At 41.4% G+C, this 22969-nt stretch overlaps 1 protein-coding gene across 1 annotated transcript in view; it reads left to right on the top strand.

Moving 5' to 3' along the window:
- Positions 1–22969, top strand: part of LOC104547419 (receptor tyrosine-protein kinase erbB-4-like) — a gene marked incomplete at both ends in the record, with an annotated part of 57286 nt that overhangs the window by 15824 nt on the left and 18493 nt on the right. Inside the window, 3 exons of the mRNA XM_010193127.1 lie at positions 14238–14370; positions 17041–17163; positions 18218–18316. Coding sequence (XP_010191429.1) covers positions 14238–14370; positions 17041–17163; positions 18218–18316 — 355 coding nt within the window. The remainder of the gene's footprint in view (positions 1–14237; positions 14371–17040; positions 17164–18217; positions 18317–22969) is intronic.

Genomic DNA, 22969 nt, shown 5'->3' with positions numbered 1-22969 from the left:
CTAGTTCATCTGCTTTACTCAGCAGGGCTGGCTGGTGTGGGCTCAATAGTATGGAAGGATTTGATAGGATCTGCTACTATAGAGAGAAGGAAACTGTTACAGTTGGAAGAGTGAAGGAACCGGAAGCAATTGGCACAAGTGCTCTTTATAAATCCGTTCTGTGGCTCTAGTAGTTTGAGGATCCTTTTGAGACTGCACAGGATAGAATAAGGCTGCAAATCTGACGTTTCTGGTAGTTTGTTTTATAAAGAGTGGAATATGAGTGAAATACCCTTGCAGCGTACTGAGATTGTTGGTACTCATAGGCCAAGTTTCTCAGCAGCTGTGCTAGTTTGATGGTTTTGGGTAGTACTCTTGATTATGCAGTGATGCACACCCAACAGAAGTGCCACAGTGAGGTTCCAGAAGTTGGCTTGGTGTATCTCCCTGTGGATGAGTGTGGCAGTCCTTATTGTCTCCTTCAGTATTGTCCCAGCCATTCAGCTGCTGAGCCTTGCAGTGCCCAGTCTTACAAAGCAAGCAAGCAGGTTTCTTGCAGAATCATGCAGGGACTTGTACTTTGTTTGGTTTAGCACAGATTCGTAGTACCTCAGTAATCTCTGGAATTCATGCCAAGGCATTAAGTCTTACCCCTCTGTAGCTTGAGTACAGTGTTCAGCTTGGTGAGGTGTATGCATATGTTCAGCCCTGCATTAACAGCAAGCTTCCCAGGTGTGCAGAGTGTCATGGAAAATACACAGAGTGCACTAAACACGATGTTTACCAAGCACTGGAGTTTTGTCAGGTTATAACCAAATTTCTTTGCAGAGACTTGTCAATAAGAGCTTTTATTTTTTTTTTAATTTGCTACCACAGGTTGCAAAATAAATTTTCAAATACATTTAAAATAAGAAAATTCTTTGTTCGGAAAACTGACGACATAATTTTTACTGAAACTGTGAGCATAAAATATAAGAAGTGGTTAGGCCGAACGTGATAGATCACTGCTGAAAGACAAGCATTAGGAAATCCCAAATTGGAAATAGGTTGTTAGAATGGAAGACAACACACAGCCCTATTGCAGAGGTCACTGCTTTTATTCCTCGTCAGGCTACATAAGCCTCGTGTTCTGTCTGTACTGTTTTGGCTACACAAATAATGTGTGATGCAGAAATAAAATCGTGCCATGAAGAAGTGACCTTGTTGCAGAGCAACAGTATGTATCTCACGACTCTCCAACGGGTTTCTTTTATGGCTTGGAATGAGGATTTAATTTAGATTTAATGTTGTTATAAATTAATTATCTATTATTAAAAATACATTTGTAGAGCTTTAGAAATATGTAAGATGTAGAGTTGTTTAAACCTCAGTGAATGGTTTCTTAATAAATCATTAATATTTAACGTATAATAAATCAGAACCAAAGCTTGCAGTCTTACATCCAATCTACCTGCATAATGCGGGATTTGTCGCTCTTTCATATTTAGACAATTTACGTGACAAATGTATTTAGGGTCCAGCCAAGATTTAATTCTCTGCATTCTGGCTTGCTCACCGTGACCTGCCAGGTGATAACGGAGCTGCAATTCTTCCATAACATGGGAAGCTCTTGGTTGGGGTTCTTTCAAACAGTAGATTGGTGGTGTGCTTGTGTTGGGAGCACACACAACATCCAGTCAAGTCTGCTTAATGCAGATCTTCGGATCATAGGTAGTGTCTCAAGCCATGTAACATACTCTAGGTGAGGACTAGGTTTGGTTTGGGGTAAGTTTATTCCTTTCTGGTATCTATTAAATAATCTTGCAAGAGTGTTCCCCCGTGCACACTTACCCGATGCCTATTTCAAACCAGTTGGTTACTTGCTGGAATGATCAAGCGAGGAACACTTGGTGCAGATGAGGATTTGTATTTGTAGACTGCAAATGATGTTCCTATTTTTTGTTTTACATACAAAACTGTACATCCTACTTCTCAGTTAATTTGCAACAGCTTTTCCAGCATTAGATCAAAAATAGTGGTTAACTTGCTAATGATAAGAAGACAGTTCGCAGTCAAGCTCTTTCATTTGTTTTTGCAGAAATGGAAACACCAGCTTTGAATTTGATCATGCATTTTGCAGTTTTACCAGTGTGCAGCCTGGAAACACACAGTGCTAAACTAATAACACAAGCTATAGCTTTGAAGGAATTAATGAGCTTCTGTCCTACGTGTAGAAAGTTGTCCTGCAGCATTTACCAAAGGTGGAAGCATTAGCACAAGTACCAGCAATCATGCAGGAATAGAGCATTAGTAAATCAAGCCATTAGACCATATTACTTTATCTTCCTATAATTTTTTTTTCCTGTCATGCTGTAAAGTGAAGTAACAGGGTGGGAACACGTCATATAAATTATGAAGCCTTTGGGCTTCTTGTATGAAGAGTTTCAAATAGCTACATTCAGATTGTGGTGGGAAAGTATCAGTTTAGTACTAAACTAATTTCCTATGTAATGCCCTTTCTCTGTTAGTTCAGCTTACTTTGCATCTTTTTTTCTGTAAAATAGAGGTGTCCTTCCTCTTTTCTACCTCATTATAATGATAGTGGATAGAGTTCAACAAGACTGTGGACCTTGTACCTTCAGAAAGACTTACTGCTTTCCTCAGGACCACATGTTAAAAGAGGCTTTAGAAAGGAGCCACCAGGAGTAATTAAAGCTTTGTACGTGGTGCCTCGCAGTGAAGATGCTTGGGAGCTCAAACAGCTAAAGCTTATTTTGGCTGAAGGTAAAAGTGTAGAGTCTGGTTATTATCTGAAAGTACATAGATAAGGACCAAATTTTGCTTAGAGATGGCGCTGGTCTTACGGGCAGAAAAGGGAGGGCAGGGTGTGTCTGTGAGAGAATTAAATGGATGAAATCTGAAGACAGACACGTTCAAAGCAGCAAAACGCCAGTGCATTGAGGATTATCAATCCTCAGTATTATTTTCCCTGATAATGTTCAGTTCTCTAGCACTAAACTTGTCAAATCAAGACTGGAACTTGTTTTTCCGAGCAGAATGAATCTGTGCCAAGGCTGTGCTCTGCGGACAGTCAGGACAAAGGATTTTACTGGTTGCTCTGGCATTCTGTACAGTGTGTGACGTGACCCTTTCATGTTTGTGGTGACGGTTTCCAGCTGCCATCTCGGCTCGTGCTCTAAGATGACAGTTCACCAGCAGGGCTGTGGCCAGATGGCCTCTGCTAAGTTCCCAGTAGGCTTGAATCAGCCATTGGGATGTTCTCAGTTTGTTTCAGTGGGCTCTATATCCAGTGGACATTGCTTGAGTGGAATATTTGGTTGAATAATCTTCCTTAAAGAAGATGTGTGAATGTCATCTTTCCCTGCCCCTCGTGGTCTGATGTAGGTGAAAAAAAACCAAAAATTAAGAAGTATTCCTGTCTTAAAACTGGACCACTGGTTGTTAATATGCGTAGTCTCAATCACAGTAAGGATAATAGACACAGAACAGATTGAAGAGATAATACTCTAGCTTTAAAACAGTTCCATCTCCTGTAGATATGTTTTTCCCTCCCTCATGGCAGCGATGTCCTCTGCATGTAAATGACTCGGATGCTGGCTAAGCTCAGTGCTTTCTCACCACTTCAGCTTTGTGTGAACTCTCTCTTTCATTTCCTGGATCAAACAGTGGATCAGACTCCAAATTCCAAACACTGCGTTGTTTGAGTCATCTTTTAATTAACAGATTTTTAAAATCATTTTCCCTTTCCGGGAAAGGAAAAAGTGAGGAAGAAGGCAATTACTAAGAAAGCATGCCAGATCCTATAACTGTAGCACTGTGTTTGTGTGTGTGCTCCTCTAGCTGATTTAATCAACTTTTTCATGCTCTTCTCACTTCGATACTTCAAATATATGTATTTTTGAAGTGGGATGAGAGGCAATCTCTCTCCTTTCTCTCCCTTATGATAGGGCTGGGGAAAAAAACGTCTGAGCCTCCTCTCTCCTTGTTTCTTGAGCCCCAATGAGCTTTAGAAGCAGTGAGACCTAAGAGGCACAAAAGGTCAGCAGGATCCACTGTCTGTTAAAGAGGGTGGTACTTCTGGGGGCTTTGGTGGTGGGGGGAGAGGAAGGAGTGTGTGGCTGAAAGAGGAAAAATATGGTTTTTGAAACTGGATCACTGTTTCCCCAGCTGCTTGAACTGCTCTGTTCTGGGACTTTGTCAGCTATTGGAATAGGAGTATTTTTAACATTTGAAAGATGTGTAGATGAGGTGGTATCTGCAATAAATTCTGGGATGTCCTATCGTACTGAAATGTGGGAGAAGGAAGAGCTGTTTTAGTAAGTTATCATTTGCCTTTATGCGGGCCATACTGTACTGCAAAATAATCACAACAAACCAGCTGTTGCAGCATCTAGGTTACCCTGAGCAGAATCCTCACCGTGGACACAAGCTGTTTTTCTAATCAAGTCACATCTGTGACTATCAAGATGATAGGAGGTTGCTGTGTACATAGACGCAAAAAAAAATCATTGCTAGAGCTGAGAATAGAAGATGAGGATGATATTCAGGAGGACTGGTTTCCCTTGGCTGCCGTTACAGCCAGTGAAGTGACAGAGATTCCTCTGGGTGCCTGTGGATACAGAGGAGAGGAGTGAAGGTGGGTGGGCTCCGAGGTTCTAAATTGAACTTTTTCTTCCTGAATGGCCTGTGGGGAAAGGCAGGCAGCGGGATGATGACTCGAATTAACAGGAGCTGCAAGGTGCACCGGAGTTTCTCTCTGCTCCGCTTGGTAATAGGAGAGCTACCGAGAGATGACGGATAAGTTCCGGGCACAGAAGAACCTTTGGGCACATTATCGTGTAGGAGATGATCCTGTATAAGCCTTGTGTCAGAAGGAGGAGCTCCATTTTTATGTGAGTTTTTCCCCATAATCAAGTGGGATTTTCTAATGATTGGTGTAATTTGTGTAGGGCATTTAGACAGGATGCTATCCTTGTAAAATAATAGTGATAAATCTGAAAGCAGCATCAGGCATACTCAGAAATGAATTCCTTATACCTTGTTTTTTATCTGCCTTGGATTTTCCTTGATATTTATGAGCACTGGCTGCATTTATTGCCTGCTGTGCTCCACAAAGATAAATTCTGCATATTTAGAACTCGAATGAGTAGCAGCTAAAATGTATGTTGAAGTGAACAGCATCATGGCCATCACTAATATTCTAACAGATGTCTCAAATGCTGTATTTATATATGCATCAGTGGGGAATGAAGTGTTACTGTTTTGATTTAGACTCTGAAGGAAAATTTTTATAGTCTCGTGTGTGTGTATATGTGCATGTGTATATATGTATGTGTAACGTGTATTTCCAAACATTCTTCTACAAATCCTTCATGCACTCTAACTTCAATCTCAAACATAGGTCTAAAAGATGCTTTAATGCATCTGGGCTTTTTGTCAGAAAACCTCAGCTGAAACCCATGTGGGCTCTACATTTATCACAAAGCAAATGATTGGATATAGCAAGAAAGTTGAAGATCTGGAACACAGTGTGACAGTTCTGTTCTCATCAGTTTATCACGTCCCATTTTGTTTCGTTGGGTCCCCCCCTCCCTTTGCCAGTGTCCAGTGCTGACCCTTAGTCTGACTGCTCACTCATGTGCAGAGGCTTGTTCACCTTGGTGAGATGGCAGTGTAGGTGCCAAGCTGGACCAGAAGTGGCCTGACGGGAGTCAGGGCTCTCTTTAATGTGCAGAGTCTGTTCTCACCAAGGAGAAACATGAAGTCATAAAGACTTCAGAAGGAAGGAATATGGGACAGAATCTGAGACCTGGGCTCCAAGTACAGCCCTTGAAGGTTCCCTTCTGTGAAATACTACAGGGGCTTGTGAAAGCAAATGCTCATTGCCCCATATGTTTTAAAGCTGTAACAGGAAAGGATCCAGTGTTCACAACCACTTAGACAAAAAATCTGCTCTGTGCTTCTTAAATCTTCTGAACAATTACTCTCAGGAAAGACAAGCATTCCAAAAAACTGTCAAAGGGGGCAGGTAGAAAAAGAGAGACCAGTGCATATTCAAACGAAAGATGATGATTTGTGAAGTAAAAATGAAGGGTATTGGGTAGAGAAACCTTCATCTTGCAGCTCCTTAAAGGTAGGCAAACTCCCTGTGCAGTCCTACAGGCGAGATTGTCCTTAGTAGTGTATGAGTTTGGATGTTTTGTAAGTTGAATAGCTCGATTATCTGGAACTTAAGTGGATTACAAGCACTTGCCGCTGTATAATTTGGAGAGTGTTTCAAACAACTAGCAGAAGGAAGAGCATGGTGTTCAAACAGGCTTCTTCCTCTTGGTTGTTTAAAATGCTCTCAAACATTTCTTCCTGTTTTCTTTCCTTTACAGTTTATCGCCCCACTGAAGTGAATTTCCCGCTGTGTCCTGTAACTTACATTGGGTGCCAAAAATCTTAGGGAATAAGGTAGTGAATGTCTAATTCTTCATGAATGTGTGTCCCCCAATATGATTGTTCTTCCAGACTCTGGAGCACACGCCTATCTACGTAGTTGTTTTAACTATAGAGAAAAAACGACGTATGTTACACTGAATCAAACTGCCACCTGAAATGTTAATGTACCCACGTCTGCTAGAATATAAAATAGAAACAGTAATGTAGCAATGAAGAAAATGTTCTAAAAATCTGACCTGAACACCTGTTGCAGAGTGAAAGAACATTCCAGCTTAGTTTCAGTGGCCGATCTTATGCTAGGGTTCGTACTCTCTCCATCTCCTATTGAATGTTTTGGCTGCCTACTAATTTAATATGAGCACTGCCTTGAATTTCTCCAGCTCCCCAAGCCATGGAACATGCTCTGCCTCAGACTCTGCTGCTCCCTGGTGTGTTTGGATGTGACAGTTAATGAATAGAATGCGGTGCCACCAGCAAAGCAGTCTGTTGGCATATAATGTCATACAGGAAAATGCACTTGATGTTTCTATTAGAGAAAAGCGTGTTTTCTCTTTAATACTTTCATGTGCACAGACATAATTGTAGAGCCTGTTGGCTGCAACTGGTTGCAAAGAAGCAAGCTGAGTTTATTGCTTCTAACAGGAATGCTTCATGCAGGGAGAAGCTCTTTGAGCTCTTGTTGATGGTTTTAGTTTCAGAGCGGTCCATGAGCACCCATGGTCATTACAGGTCTAGTTTTCTTTATTTAAAGCAAAATATTACTCTTCTAAAGAAAATGGGAAATATGACAAGATTATAAAGAGGATTGTTCTTTTACTTGATGAACTGGCCTCACCTGTGGGTCCAATCCTGTGGATTTAACTGGCTTTCTGTCACAGATTAATCAATCTACGTTATCCAGGGCCTGACTTGGCATAGTTTACAAGGAACGTTGATCTCTTTACTTGAGAGCAAGCCTCAAAACAAAGCCACTGTGCAAGTTCTTCATAGTAACGTTTCTTTTTTATCTTGCGGCAGAAGAGAAAAACCTCAGCCTGAAAATACCAAGGATGCAAGAGATGTCGGATGGGCTTTTCAGTTTTATGGGGAGAGAAGCCCATGAGAAGCCTCTGTATTGATACTTGTAATCACAGAGATGTCAGTATTTATTCCCAGTCAGCCATATGAACTGGGAGTTAAAACTGAGAGTAGCTTATGGTGAAAACATAACAGAAGTGTGGTTATTCTCCTGAACTATGCCATTCAGATTTAAAACGAGTTTTAAAGAAATCTATTGTGCACTGTGTGTGCTTAATGATAATAAAGATGTCATAAATTTAGAACCGATACGTATTTACATCTGCTGTTCTAGGTTATATTCATTTTCAAAGCTATATGTTTGGGGTTTTTTTCCCTTTGTTCTCATTTATTTGGGTAAATGAAATGAGGAATCCTTTCTTTATACACTTTGGATTTAAAGAATGCGCATAATATACTTGTGTAAGCCTTGTAGGTGTTGTTTTCAGTGTACACTCTGATAACCAAGATATGTGCAAGCCTTCAGTTAGTGATGTCACCAGATGGTGAACATTTTGGTATGTCCTGACAGCACAGTTGCTCTCAGCAGCACATCGTGGTTAGTGGTGTGCTAGAGGGAGCAGGGTGTGTGCACTGTCATTTGGAGACTGCACATGCTCTTCTCATTTGGCAAAGCCAGTGAAAAAACTTCGAGCATACAGATAACTTGATTGTAGTGATCTAGAAATGTCCTTAAATGCTTCCTTGAGGAAGGCTTTAGTATTAGAACTGGTGTGGCCAAGGGAAAAGCAATTTTGACTTGGAGATCTGTCAGTGCTAGCCTTGTCCAAAGTGAAAACTGTGTTTGATGTTTAACTGCTGAGTGGACGTAGACATGGATTACAGCATTGTGGTCATTTTGCAAACTGAAACTGAGAAGTTGTGGCTAGGACTGCCTGCCACCAGGGTATAACTGCAGCTCATGGGCAGTACAATGGAATGCAGTTTGCTCATATCTAGATTAAATGCAGAATTGGTAGTCACTGGGACATTGAACTGAGGTCAGCTGCCAGTTAAAATTTGTGTTTATGCATGATAAGAACTCTTTATTTGTACATTAATGCTGACATTTGGCAGTATACAAACACCTTCAGTTTAGGTGGAGAAAGGGGGAAGGGAGCCTTGTTCCTGAAAAAGAGAAATGCAAAACAAAGCAAGTCTTAATGTGAACAGCAATGTGAATTTTTGCCCCCCAGGGAGCACTGTTCATGAATACCAGGCACTCCGGAACTGTGGTTTTAGAGCTCTGCCAGGGGAGTGCTGTACAGCAGAGAGAAGCTATTAAAACATTCACAAATTAGCTTCCCAGCCTGGTTGTTTATCTTGTTTATTTTAAGTACTAAGATTATGGTTCCAGGATTAGCAGAACCCATTAGATCTCTAAAAGCACAACTTTAAAGTCAGCTGAACTCCCCCACTGATGGAAGGGGCGAGGAATGCAGAACGTGTGAATGGTCCTTCAGGAAACGATAATGCCTTGATAACAAAAATTTACTGCTTAGCAAATATTCAAGGTTGTAACAAATCCTGTTTGGATATATAGACAAAACTCAAAGGAGGGGAAGGTGGGAGAGGTTGAGGCAGGAACTTCAAGCCTTCTAACAGCTCAGCTCCAAAGCTCAGTGTATTTACTTGTCGTATTAGGTGGGTTCATGCCAAAGAGAGAAAAGCAGGTGTTCTTTCTCAGCTTCACTCCGTGGACCGCAGTTCTGTTTCCTTGCCCCCTTCTGCCGCACTCTCCAGTCAAGAGGATGAGACCATGTACTCGTCTAAGTCAGCCATTAGGCTTTGTTACCTGGTCTGAAAGCACTGTGGGAATTGCAGATGTGTTGGTGTTTTGGGGTGGATGGGCTGATACGAGCTCTGCTGCTCTTCAGGTGTCCTTGTCCTCCTTGGAATACTGACTTGGAACTTTTCATCTCAATTTTGGTGTGTGGGAGTGGGTGTTACATGCTTTAAATATGAAAACACATTTAAAAAGAAATATATATTATTCATGTCTCCTAAGGGAATACTAGAATCCTGCTTTCAACTTTTAGCCACAGATACACAATTTCCAGTTTAAAATGCAGGATTTTTCACATGTTGGGATATTTTTTTCCCCCTCCCGCTGCCTCCCCTGACACCACCTTTTCCAGTCAGTAGTTGGATATCAACCGTCCTCAACTGAGGGAGAGGTGGGGGACAGCAAATTAATTATTTGGGGTTGAATTATGATCCAGGGCCATGTTTCTTGGACTGCCAAGTCTATTTTGGTGAGCATAGAAGTCTATAAACACCTAGCAGAGATTTTTTTTGTCACCCTCTTGGGTAGTTTTTCAGCGTTTAAAGGAAAGTAGTGGCTGTATCAGGAGATTCGCATTGGTGGATTTGTGGTGGAGCTGAAAAGAATGTGAGCTAGACTCAACTTTTGGCTGGTCATTATTATGCTGGACAGGCAGGACTGATGTGGAACTACCTCTCTCTGCTTGACTCGAGCCTTTCTGAGCCCTAAGAGAGAAATGGGGCCTCCAGGCTTTTAAAAATGACTTAAACAAAATGAGGTTTCTTGATAGTGAAATTTTTGTCTCTTCATCCACATTGCTCCTGCTAACATCCATGGAATTAGGTTTGAGTGAGCCATAGTCTGAGCTGGGCAAATGTAGCAAAGTGCATTCACAGAGGTGGTTGTGGGACAGTAAGGTAACAAAAATGTAACTGGATTGAGCCCTTAATGCCACCAGAGAGAGAGAAGGAGGTTGGTGTGTCCAGCAGTGTGTGAAGCTGAACTGTTGGTAGGTGCATGTGCAAAAAAAGGATTGGATTCAAAAAACAAAATGGGAGAAGGGTTTTGTGCCTTCAGCAACACCTCTGATCAGCACCAGCTTGCAGGGATCCATGTTAAACAACCTTAGCAATTATCTGAAAGAAAGGTAAACAGCATGTTAATGGAATTCACCAGAGTATTAAATACGAGCTACTGCAAACACAAAAATATTAGAGAAATTATACGGGAGGCTTGAAGATGTAGCAGAAGAGAGAGAAAACAAACTTCCCCAGACAAACATAAGCAAAAATAACCCCAATGAGGTTGGTGACACCCAGAAAATTTGGCTTAGAAAATAAATCTGCGTGCGGTTGAGAACAGTGAAGTGCATTGATGGTACCAGAAAGCACTGAAGGCAGGGCCTTGTCATGAGGCGGTGCAGGAAATCAAACACATGATTGCTGACTGTGGGGCTTAGCTCAGCAGAGTGAGGAGGTGCTGTGGGATGTACAAACACGTCCGTTTAGGTCTGCGGTGTTTGTGTCTGTCATGATTTTCATGCAAGGATGGTGGACGTAAGAGTGAAGGCAGCTGATCACCATTTGCGTTGAGAATAGAACTTTTTCTGTATTTCAGATATTTGTTTAGCATTTCAATGTTTGGGGTTTTTTGCTCACATGCTACATTATACCTTTTACACTCCTTTTATAATCTTTCTTGATGGTGTGTTTAGCTAATTTGATCATTTAGATAATTAATATCCTGAAAATTCAGATATAATACTCAATTACAGCATATTTCACATAAATGACTAAATGCTGTTTGGAGAAAATGATTTGCTTTTTTTCAGTTCACTACTAAAAATAATGAGGATTTTTAATGTCAGAGAGAGTCGGCATGGTTGATAATAAAGATTCATTTTGAACCCCTGCACTCTATAACAATAAAAGACTGCAAAGAATGTGTAACTTCATTTTATTTTCTTCACTATCTGTGTCTCCTTTGGAATGGTTTCCTTATTATGGTCTATCATGTAAATATTGTTTGGACCATTTTTAGTGTACACAGTACCATAAAACGCTAATTATTTATTTTGACAGCTGTTATGATAGTTATTAATATGCACTTTAAAGCCGAGAGATCTCTTGCCTGTTTTGTCAGTCTGTGCTTTGGTGGTGTTTGTTGAAAATGATGTGACTGATCATACAGCATTAAAAAACCCCTCTGCTCAAGAACGTGAATGAGTGCTAGCTCCGTGGAAGTCTTTGATGTCCAGTGTTTTTTGTAATCGCCTCTTAAAGAGTTTCTTGCATCAGCATCATGGAAAGCACATGCAAATGAAGAGAAGTGGTTTTTTTGGTGGATATGCCAGGTCCAGAATCAGTGGAGCAACCAATGGGTGTAGAAAGGGGAATGTGCCTTAAAGCCAAACTAGATGAAGGAGGAGTGTCTCTGCGTGAAGAGTAGATGGTACTGGACTTGCATTTCCTGAATATCATAATCCATTTCACAGCCAGACAACATTCAGCTTCCTTATTTGCAGGCTTTATGGTTTCTGTCGTGAAATCTTTGAACTATAATAGGCCTTACAGTGTTGTGTGAAGTTAACGTGTTCTCCCTGGGCAAACGTGGTAGTTGTGCTTCAGACAGGATGCTTTAGTAACTAGGTGTGGGAGTGTGAGACTTAGTCTCCATTAACATGATGCGAGTGACACGGTAGGATTGGGTCTGCAGGGTGAAATAGGTAATGGTCCCAGTGTCTAGGCTATGTTTGCTGCAAGGGATTTTTCTTTGAGTTAGCCCCAGTCTGATTCTGTGGGCCTTAATGCCAGTTAGAGGTCGGAGCACATTATAGGTGCACTGCAGAAACAGATCTTCTGGTTGGTATCTGAAATTAGCCCAGGTTGTGTGCTTTGAGACTTCTCTGAACCAAACTGCTGTGACAAGGGACAGTTAGGACAGTTTAGAGATGGGCTTCAAGACTACTCTGTGGTAACATAGACACACCTCAGTATACCAAACCAGGTTAGATCACAGAATCCCAGACCGTTAGGGGTTGGAAGGGACCTCAAAAGCTCATCCAGTCCAATCCCCCTGCCGGAGCAGGAACACCCAGATGAGGTTGCACAGGAAGGCGTCCAGGCGGGTTTTGAATGTCTGCAGAGAAGGAGACTCCACAACCTCTCTGGGCAGCCTGGGCCAGGGCTCTGTCACCCTCACTGAGAAGAAGTTTCTTCTCCAATTTCAGTGGAACCTCCTGTGTTCCAGTTTGTGTCCGTTACCCCTTGTCCTATCATTGTTTGTCACCGAGAAGAGCCTGGCTCCATCCTCGTGACACTCACCCTTTAAATATTTATAACCATGAATGAGGTCTCCCCTCAGTCTCCTCTTCTGCAAACTAAAGAGCCCCAGCTCCCTCAGCCGCTCCTCAGAAGGGAGATGCTCCACTCCCTCCATCATCTTTGTAGCCCTACGCTGGACTCTCTCCAGCAGTTCCTGTCCTTCTTGAACTGAGGGGCCCAGAACTGGACGCAATATTCCAGATGCGGTCTCACCAGGGCAGAGTAGTTGGCACTGCTTCCCACTGCTCTGCTTTGTGGTAGGACATAAACAGAAGAATAAAGGGTCAGATAAATCAATTAACTATTTCTGAGGCAGACACCTTTACATTTTCAATATCTGTGTGGTACATTCTTATTAATAGACCATAATGTATCCTTCATCATCAGCCACAACTGAGGAAGACTATTAAAATCTAGCAGTGATATTAACCTGTTTCCTGTACTTACTAGGCAGCGGTTTCAGCACCACTTCTACTCTGCAGTTGTCACGCCGTCTGTTTTTACCCATCTTTTCAGCTGCTGTCCCACTGTTGTTGGAGGGATGTGAAGTTGGGTGTGTTTCTGCTAGTAATTGATGGTATTCTGTGAAAATGCTGAATTCAAGGTTTTGGTTTGGAGGTTGCTACTTGCTTTTTAGGGATGGAGTGGGGAGAGGGAGAAAGAAAACAGAATGAGTGCACCTATCGCTTTGACTTTTTCTTCTTTTCTGCTTCTCTCCACTGTCTGTGTAGGCGATCTCCGTACATGGGCACTGAAGTGAAACAAAGTGACTCTCTGAGGCAGTCTTTTTGTTTTGTGCTTGCATAGTATCTACCACGATGCCAGCCTACTGCGTCTTATCGCTGTGGAAAAACAAATCAGTAATTGTAGCTCATGCTGCTCAAAATTCTGGGAAGCTGAAAGCATTTATAGGAGTGGTTTCTTGTGCTAAGCCTTGCTTGGCATTGTTCACAGAAGCTTTTGGTCTCCAACACACCAGTCTTTTGGTCTGGGTTTTGACTGTGCTGAAAATCCACAGCAAAACCAGATGGGTACAGCCCTGACCCCTGACCAAAATGTTTATGTGTAATAGTAATGAACTAGGAGTTCCAAGAGGGTGTGTGGTTCTAGTAGTTAATTACACTGTTCAAATATAAATATCCTCTGCTTAAAAAAGGGGTATGAGAATGATGCCTCCCTGTCTATGAAACACCGTGTTCGAAGTTGCATCTCGCTTTCTCTGTACTCACAAAGGCATGTCGCATTGGTAGTTTAGGCAATTTTTCATGAGGTTTTTTTCCCCCTAAATGCACAAGCCCATGGGTTAATAGAGATGGAGCCAAAGAGTAAGCACAGTTAAAAGTTCTTGCAGCAAAACTGCAGATACCCGTATCCTCATTTTGCCATTGCAGATTTGCATTTGCCATCAAAGTGCATGTTGTGTCTCCTTGTCCACACAACTCCTCACATATGCATGGTGGTTTGAAAAAAGTGGAATTGATCTATTGATTAAAACCAGGAAAAGTCACACCTTATGATAGTGTGTTTACCCTGGCTTCCCAGTTGGACCGACTTAGAAATTCTGGTCATAAGGCAGTTGAAAAGCTTTCCAACTGATTGTTTTTATGTATCCAACCATTCTTTGGTGTCTTACTCTACCTGAAAATAAAGTGTCTGATTCTGATTGCTAGAACCCCTCTGATTGCTGCGGGAGTTATCGGTGGCCTCTTCATCATCGTCATTGTGGGCTTGACGTTTGCCGTGTACGTTCGGCGCAAAAGCATTAAAAAGAAGCGAGCGTTGCGAAGATTCCTGGAGACTGAGGTGAGCGTGTGTTTCTTCTCACAGAATGTCTAAAAAGATATGTGGAGCTGTTCTGCTTTCATATTAAAGATGTTCAGGTCTTCAGTACAGTTACCAGAGAGATCTGTAGCAGTCCTTTTGCTGCCTTCTGCAGGACTAAGCTGATCGAATGGATGAAGGTGTTTTGAGGTATTAGTTTTCTGAACATGTGTAAATTCGTGACTTTCGAAGACAAAAAGATCCATGTGATCACAAAGTCACATTCCACCGGATTTTTGAACTCCCATTCTGCTTTTAACTGAACTTCTATCCTAGTTCATCAGTAAATTAAAGCAGCTCTCGTGCTTAGATATTACAGATTTTCACGTAGTACATTCTGAGGTCAACTTTGCTAAAGTTCCTTCAGGAAGCTCTGATACAAACTTAAGCTCATCGGGAATGCTCAGATGTGAAGATTGTCGCTTACTGTTTTTCCCAGTGCATATATTGCCTTTGTGATCCAGATTTTGTCGAAGCCTGTAGTCGTGATCAGTAATAAATAATGTATTTTATTAAGTCAAGTTACTTCCCAGTGCTTAACTGAATGAAGTTCAGAGGTCTACTGGTAAGAACATGTCGTGGAGCTATGGGAAGGAGTGCTGTGTCCACTCCATGCTGCTTTGAAATGCCAGTAGTGGAGGGGGCAATCCAGGAAATGTATTTAAACATAACATTGAATCTTTATCTGTCAGCAACAGCAAAGATACCATCTCCTCAGTCCTATACTGAAGGCACTTTGCAAGTGATGCTATTTTTAAATTAGGGTCTCCCTTGTGAGATAATAAAGCTTGAGAATATTGTTAGCTGCTGATTCTTGGATAAGGCTGTGTTAACAGTGCTGTTTTCTGTTCTCTTCCAAGGGTCCTGCTCCCACTCATCTCCACTGTAGAGCCTGGGAGCAAATGGGTTATGCATCCCCAGTCTGTTTTCCTAAGTGTATTTGTGCTTGGCTAGAATTTGTGTTGCTTGTTAAGTACTGTTCAGTTGTACAGAAAGCTTGACAATACTCAATGTCATAATATCATGACATGTTATTATACATAAATCTTGCCATTGTATCAGCCCCTTCTTAAACATAAATGATTTTAGGTAGGTAGTTTTCACTGGACTTGAGGAGTACTGGCGTTGAAGCTCATCTCTCATTCTCCATTTGGTCAGATAAAAGCTGTCACTGACAGCGGTTCCTGAGGGACCAAGGTCTCCTATGTGAATGTGTGGAGAAGCTGTTGTCTCGGTTTACATACTGAAGATTAAAGCAGGAGCATCCTGAGATACACACAAGGATAGCTTCAACTAAGGTCTCTTGTTTCTAGCTGAAGGATGTAACAGACTTCTCTTTCTGTAGATTATTCTAAATAAAACTCTACAGGCATTTTTTTAGATGCCCTCAATACTTCTCCCTGCCATACCTGTGTTGGTGGACTGTGGCACGGAAACTGGTTTCACCCATCACAAGCTGAAAATACAGAAATGTACTGCCAGTCTGTCTACTTGTCTTTTACAGCAAACCTTTCCTTTTTACCATGTAAGTACTGGACATCTGAAGTGGAAAAGAGGAAAGATGAATCACTCAAAAAAAGTACAGCTTACAAATTATTTCTGTGATGACCTAACTCATTGCTGTTTGGTTTTGTTATGTTTTCTTACTCCAATAATCTGCAGATACTTTTAAATTTTTTTCTTAATCTGAACCAAAGTAGTCTGGTCAACCAATGAAGGAGTTCATGATGCTTTAAGAGCCATAGAAGTAGTTCTCAAGCTGCAGAGCATTGTGCATTTAGCCTTGTGAACAGATTACTTTGCAATACTGCAGTGGTTTCAAACCAGTCTGAGTTGGAGTAGCCCTCAGTTATTTTCCTCATCCTGTAAAGGAACGGACTATTTTTCATTGTTTAGAGTATTGTCCTTTTTATGTATTTTTAATTTATTTTTAAAAGCATTCTTTATTTTCTGACAGAGAAATATAAATCTGGTACAGCATTGAGGTGTGAGAACATTTTTCACTGAACGTACCCTTGTGGCTTATTTACGAAGTTTCTTGGACCATTTTGAGCAAATTGTTTAATTGTGCCCTTTTTGCAGTAAATTAGTAACTGTTATAAGTTAGTGATCTACTGTAAGAGGTTTCCTCCTTAAAGCTGTCCTCCTGTATGGTACAACAGAAGTTCAGAAAAGCAGTCCCTTCCTCAAAACAGAATAAGAACGTGATGAGCCATTAAGTCAGGGCTATTAAGAAGAGATATGGCCAACTTAAAAGGCAGTAAAATGGGAAAAAATAGAATGTGGTGCACTGATAATAAATGCTGTATTTCTGTCATGTAGAAAATATTTATACTGCCTCCATTAGCAAAAGTCCTTGGGGGTGTTATTGTGACACCAGTTCAATTTCCAGTCCGTAATTCCATCGTGCAGTTCGTGGTGGAAATTGCTACATGTTGAAGGAGGACTTTCTTTATTAGATCTCTTGGTTTCTTAGCATTGCTCATTTGCTTTTGAAGGTGAGAAATCCCTTCGCAGGTTGGCGGTTCAATAATCAATAGACCCCATCACTGTCTTACTCCAGTATTTAGTTAGATTGGTTGTGTTCGGTATGAACTTCTGACAGGTCTTCACACTGTCAAGTATTTAAAACTGCTGGATTTTCCTTCACAGCTTGTGGAGCCCTTGACTCCAAGTGGCACAGCACCTAACCAAGCACAGCTTCGTATCCTGAAGGAAACTGAGCTGAAAAGAGTCAAGGTTCTTGGCTCTGGAGCCTTTGGGACTGTATACAAGGTAAGAGCCTTCAGTGCACAGCAGTGAGTTCCCTCATTCAGCTTTTGAACAGTCAGGTTCTGCATTGCAGCAAAGGATGCCATACCGTGGATGGGTTCACGAGTCCTGCATGTCTGGGAAACACATAGCGTAGTGGAATTGTGTGGGAGGAGCCCATCTTCAGGCTCAAATGTTAACTTTGATTTTAATCAGACATGCAGATATTATTTCTTGGTAAGGAAAGGAGTGTCAGCCACAAGCATCCTTGCATGCAAGCTGGGCTGTCTTGATCTTAAAATGAAGAATCAAAGGTTATCATTCTGTTCTTACACATGGCTTTACAGTACACTGTTGGAAAGCTAGATGAACTTTGTCTCTCGTTTCGCAAGTGCCACGTGGGTCTTGTATTAGTGATCATACTTTGTAAAATGCTATTGTCATCAGATAAACTGTGATAGTTTTTGTTTCTTCCGTTTCATTAGAAAAGATGAGCTAAGTCGATGCACCCTTTAACAACCAGGGTGTAAGAGCAGAACCTACAAGGGAAAAGATACTGCAGTGAAAGACTTTTCTAAGATCTGTTTGTCATGTCCAAATCTCAAAGGCATGCAGTAGTGTTTAGTGAGCAAGTCAAACCAATCACCCAGCCCTTTGGGAAATGGAAGTACAGACCAGGTCACTACAGCTACAGGGTCATGGGAATGCATTTTGTAATAATCAGTTCAAATAAAGTTAGACGATAATAAAGTGATGGAGATGGGTACCATGAGGTTGCCAAGAGCACAGCAATAGTCAAGAAGGATGGAAAATTAGACCAAGAGACAGTTTGTGAATTTTAAATTAAAAGTTTACTTTTTAGCCTTCTCAGCTTTTAATTCTCAGATATGAGTTAAGAAGTAGATTTGTGAAATGTTTACTATTTTATAATGCTGTGTATTCTCAGTTCTGAGGTTTGTAACTGAACTGCGTAATGTGACAAAATGCATCAAAAAGAACTGTAACTCTGAGTGAATGAATGAATGAATGAAGTCTCTATGATTGTTGTCTTTTGTAACTTTTTCTTTAATCTTTCTAGGGCATTTGGGTCCCTGAGGGAGAAACTGTGAAGATTCCTGTGGCCATTAAGATCCTTAACGAGACCACTGGTCCGAAAGCCAACGTAGAGTTTATGGATGTAAGTAAGGGGTGATCAGCCTACCCGAGTCGTGGGTAGGAGGTGTCTTTCTGTAGTCTGCAGAGATTGTAAGGAGGGATTTCTGCCAGTTTCTTTCCTTCTATTTAAATAGTAGAAGGAGGCTTGTACACAAGACTGATACCATGCTGATGTTCAGCAAGTTCTACAATATTGTGTCCTTAGAAAAACTCAGCTGCTGAAATTTTGTGTGTGGGCTGTTTCCCTTCTTCCCTTAGTCTTTGACAAGCTGTCTCAGTGTTAATGCTTATCTATAGCATTTGTTGAAGCAATGTTCAAACAAACAAACAAAAGCGAGTAGGTCTGTGCTGCTTCTGTGAAGCTGTAGAGCTAGGCAGATCTGTATGAGGCAGTGCTCTGCCCTGTTTGGTGTGTTACATGTGCACCATTCCATTCCAGAACTGTAAGTACCTGCACCACCAGGGTGATATCAGTGCCGTGGTAATGAAGGACAGCATTTTTCACTGTGCAAATATAATGGACCCTAAGATGCCTGACTTTTTTAATAAATGGTCTTCCCATCAGTGGAAGGTTGAGACTCCTCTGTCTCATGTGCGAGATACTTTATCTTTCCATGGCAGAAAAGCCAGAGACAAGAGAGTGAAGGAGTTACGTCTTACCACGTACTCAAGTCTCCACTGGTGCAGAACTCACAGGAACAGAAATTTAGCCTCAGTGCTCTTCTGCTTCAGTGTTCCTGAGAACTAAGCACTCTGAGTTTGGGAGCTGTCAGCAGCAGCAAAGCATAACAGGGAGGGGAAAGACAATTCAAATACGCTGGGTTTTAAAAGTCCTTTTGCTTTAATTAACCTGAAATATTGTTAATAAGAGGTCAAGATCGTAATTTTCATGAATGTTCTACGTTCACAGAGTCTGTGCACTCAGTTTTTAGCGCCGTGTCAAGATCAAGCCTCATTGACACTGTGAATGACTGTGTCCTGTTCAGTGACAGGCTTTTGACAAATGGTAGAAATTTGCACCCTTTTTGTAAATCTCTTGTGTGAACTTGAAAATTACATAGGGCTTGTAAGTCTGGCAAGTTTGTTCAGTGTATAGGCTTAATTTGGTTAGCATTAGTGAGGCACTAAACCACAAGGAGAATGTACTCCCATTATATAGTCTGTACTTCCATCTAGAAATGAATAGAAAATGTACAGTTACGGAGTTGGCTGTTTCAGACAAATTATCACGTGTGAGTTCTTAGGCAATTGGCCAAAGGCTGTGTAGATGAGGGGATTTCCTGTGCTTTTTACAGAGCACTGCACATTTGTGTAGGTGACATTCAATAATCATTGTACACCGAAAGCAAAAAAAAGGCCATTTTGGCCCTGTGAAAGGAATGGATTACTCTAAAGGGGTAAAGGTAATGTTCGCTTAATGGATAAAATAATGATCAAGAATATTGGTAATGGAAGGACTCCAGAAAGAGGAAAGCTGGTATTCAGCACCCCTCTGAAGTGAACATGCATGGAGTGCAAGGCCACTGAACGTGACCTGCGCTCCATGTCTGGTGCTGGCAGTCAGCGATGCAGAGCCCAGCCTCGAGATGGGGGAATTGTTATCACTGCATCGAAGTCAGTGAAACTGAGCAACTCGCACCAGCTGAGGATCTGACCCCATATCTGATAGAGAAATAGCAGTAATATCTCCTTCTCTGCTATTGATTAACCTTCAGGCACTCTACAAAGAAAACATAAGGTCTGTGTTAAACGACACAGTTACTTGTCTGAGGTTTCCTAGCTCAGCTTGATCAATTGACTTCATTCACTGGACCACATGTTCAGAAATTATGAAGGTTTTTTGGAAACTCTAGAGATTTTAACTATGTAAAGTACAGCCGCAATAGGAAAGGTTTCTCTTTAAATTGACAGTTTCTCATGAGTCTCTGACCCAGTGGCAACGAGGTGAGAGAAAACTTACAAAGTTATTTTTAATCCTAGAAGTTTACACTAAACTAAACATTATTTTTAATCATAATAAAAAAGAATTAAATTTCATCATTAGTTGGTAGAAGTGACAAGAAGGAGAAATAAGATGTTTTGTATCGGTAATGCATTTGATACATGGATCAGTTGTGATTTCAGTAAAAAGAGTATTATGAGTAGTTGTTGTTGGTCAAAAGCAGTTGTATCAGTTGCTTTTTGAAGGCATATAGGTGGATGTGCCATTATGAACATGGTGGGTGTTAACTCTTTACTAAATAAGTGTCTGATGTGTTGGTTATGAATGGGAAGAGGAGGTTAATGGGAAGGAGATGTTGTATGAGTCACACACTTGACTCATGTTTTTGTGCTTGTCAAGTACAGGTGTGCTTTTGTCAGCAATTACTTGGTTGTGTCTGTCCTTGTACTTGCAATTAAAACTTAGCATTCCTTTTAGAGAGGCTTTGGAAAATCTAAAGCCGCTTGAAAACAGTGGTTTGTACAGAGAGAGTACTTGGGACACTTCAGTGTCTACAGAATTAGCTGGTGTAGATGTTAGTGGCATTGTCCATAGGCACTGGTTAAAACTTCTACCGTTGGCGTTGTTGTAAAAGTGCTCTGCGAGGTCCTGGAATTCTGCTAAATGTTATGCTAAAAGAGTAAAGAACAACAATTTGGCTACTGGGCTGTCATGGCAGCACTTTGAACACCCCCTAATGGATCTGTAATGACTATAATGATATAATGCCTGATGGTAGCACCTGCTATGGCCAAACACCTCCCACCCTCCTCCCAGCAGGGGATGATGAATTGGCCAGCACCAGAAAGTACATCCCATATGTGGCATTTTTCTTCAGTGAGTTGCAGCAGTCTGTTTTCCAGGCTTTCTCCACACATTCCCAGCTAGCTCTTCTTTCTTTGACTCTGCTCCCTGCTTTCTTGCATGGTTTTTATCACTGCAGTGGTTTGTGTCTGTTACAGCAGTGCAATCCAAAGTCCACTAAGTAAGCCATACCCCCTTCTCCAGGGCAGAAGCAGAATGTACCCATAGACTTCTTTTATCACTGCAGTGGTTTGTGTCTGTTACAGCAGTGCAATCCAAAGTCCACTAAGTAAGCCATACCCCTTCTCCAGGGCAGAAGCAGAATTTACCAATAGACTTCTGTGGATCTCTGTTCACCCTGCAGAGGTTGTTGCTACCGTTTTGTAAAATGTATATTTACCCTTTTTCCACTTATTTCTGAACGTGAATTATTTCTGGAATAATTTCACAGGCTAAAGAATTTCCCCTCAGGAGCTGAAACGGTTAGGTGCTTAAGTTGTGGGGCGTAGTTTCTCCTCCCTGCTCGACTGATTACGCTTCATCGTCCCCAAGTAGGGCACTGGAACTTGAATCCAGAGTGCAGGTGTTCTTGCCACTGCTCTGTCTGCCAGTGTGTCGAGGAGGGAAGTCACCACTGGGCGCAGGGGGTATCAGCAGAAAAGAGCATCCTCCTCCTCACCCTAAGTCTGGTAACAATATATACGAAGGTCTTGAGTTTTAGAAGAAGGCTTGTTGTGAGGAAAAAAGGCAAATGTGCAGCTAAGAGGCTATTTGATAGCAGAACAGGGACTTACAGTTTTACTTTTGAAAACAATTTCCACTCCTCAGCCTCAAATTATTTGACTGTTATGATTCTCTGGTAAGTCAAGAATCCCTTGGCCTGGTCAAATGGTTTGACATCAAACCAGATGCTCAACTGCTAGTGTAATACATTCCAAAGTCATGCTGCAGTCGGAAAGCATAGCAAACCATTTTTGAGGCAAAAATAAATCTTTAAACTAACTTGTCACTGAGAGAGACAACTGATGAGAGCCTTTCTGCTCTAGCCCTCTAAGCTTGGTGTTTCCAGGAAGTAATCCTGTGAGCTGTGATTCTGTCCAGTTTTGATCTGTTTTCGAGTTTAATCTGTCCTCTCTGAACTTAAACGCTCCGTTATCTGTTAGAAAATAATTAGAGGCCGCAAGCACAAGTCTGCATACACAGAGTTCTTTGGAGTCCCTGAGCTCATTGAGATGAAGACACTTTGACTGATGGTGGTCAGCTGATACTGGGCCAGAAGCTAACAATAGAAAGCAGTGCTGCTTAGCTAGGTGAGAAAGTTAACTTGGGAAAAATTAAACTGAAGGGTCTGGGATTTATGGTTAGAAATAAATTTCCCATTCTCATTTGTTTCCTGGTCAGAGAGCTTCAGAGGCAGCTGGTTTCCTTTATGGTTTTATAATTAAGATCTAGGGGGCTTCTTGACTTCGCCTGGACTTGCTGTAGTTCCCTGCTGTCTCTAGGAGCAGCATTCAGTGCGCAGGAGAGCATTTGTCAAGTGAAGTGTAAAGGTAATAAGTGACAATGACCTCCACCAGGCATGCAACAAACAAATTAAAGCTTCATATAGGGGGCTGATACCCACATCTTTTATTTATGTCTGGCCTAATTAACTAAATTAATAAAGCAGTCAGATGTCTTGTACTGAAGAAAAATAAAGAAAGAGAAACAGCTTTTCCTGAATTGTAAGCCTCTCTTATTAGAAAGACAAGTCCTCAAGACATATTGAACTTACCTGTGGTTCAGAGGTTTCAAGAGGGGAAAAAAAACGTAGCTAACTAGCAAAAAAGAACTTTGTCTCCGGTTCAGCTGGAAACCTGCAGAGATCTGGATAGGTTTGGGTGCTTGCTT

Source organism: Mesitornis unicolor, unplaced genomic scaffold, assembly GCF_000695765.1.
Source record: "Mesitornis unicolor isolate BGI_N332 unplaced genomic scaffold, ASM69576v1 scaffold15570, whole genome shotgun sequence".
Lineage (NCBI taxonomy): Eukaryota > Metazoa > Chordata > Aves > Mesitornithiformes > Mesitornithidae > Mesitornis > Mesitornis unicolor.
The sequence above is the reverse complement of the archived record's forward strand: the minus strand, read 5'-3'. Positions and strand labels throughout refer to the sequence as shown.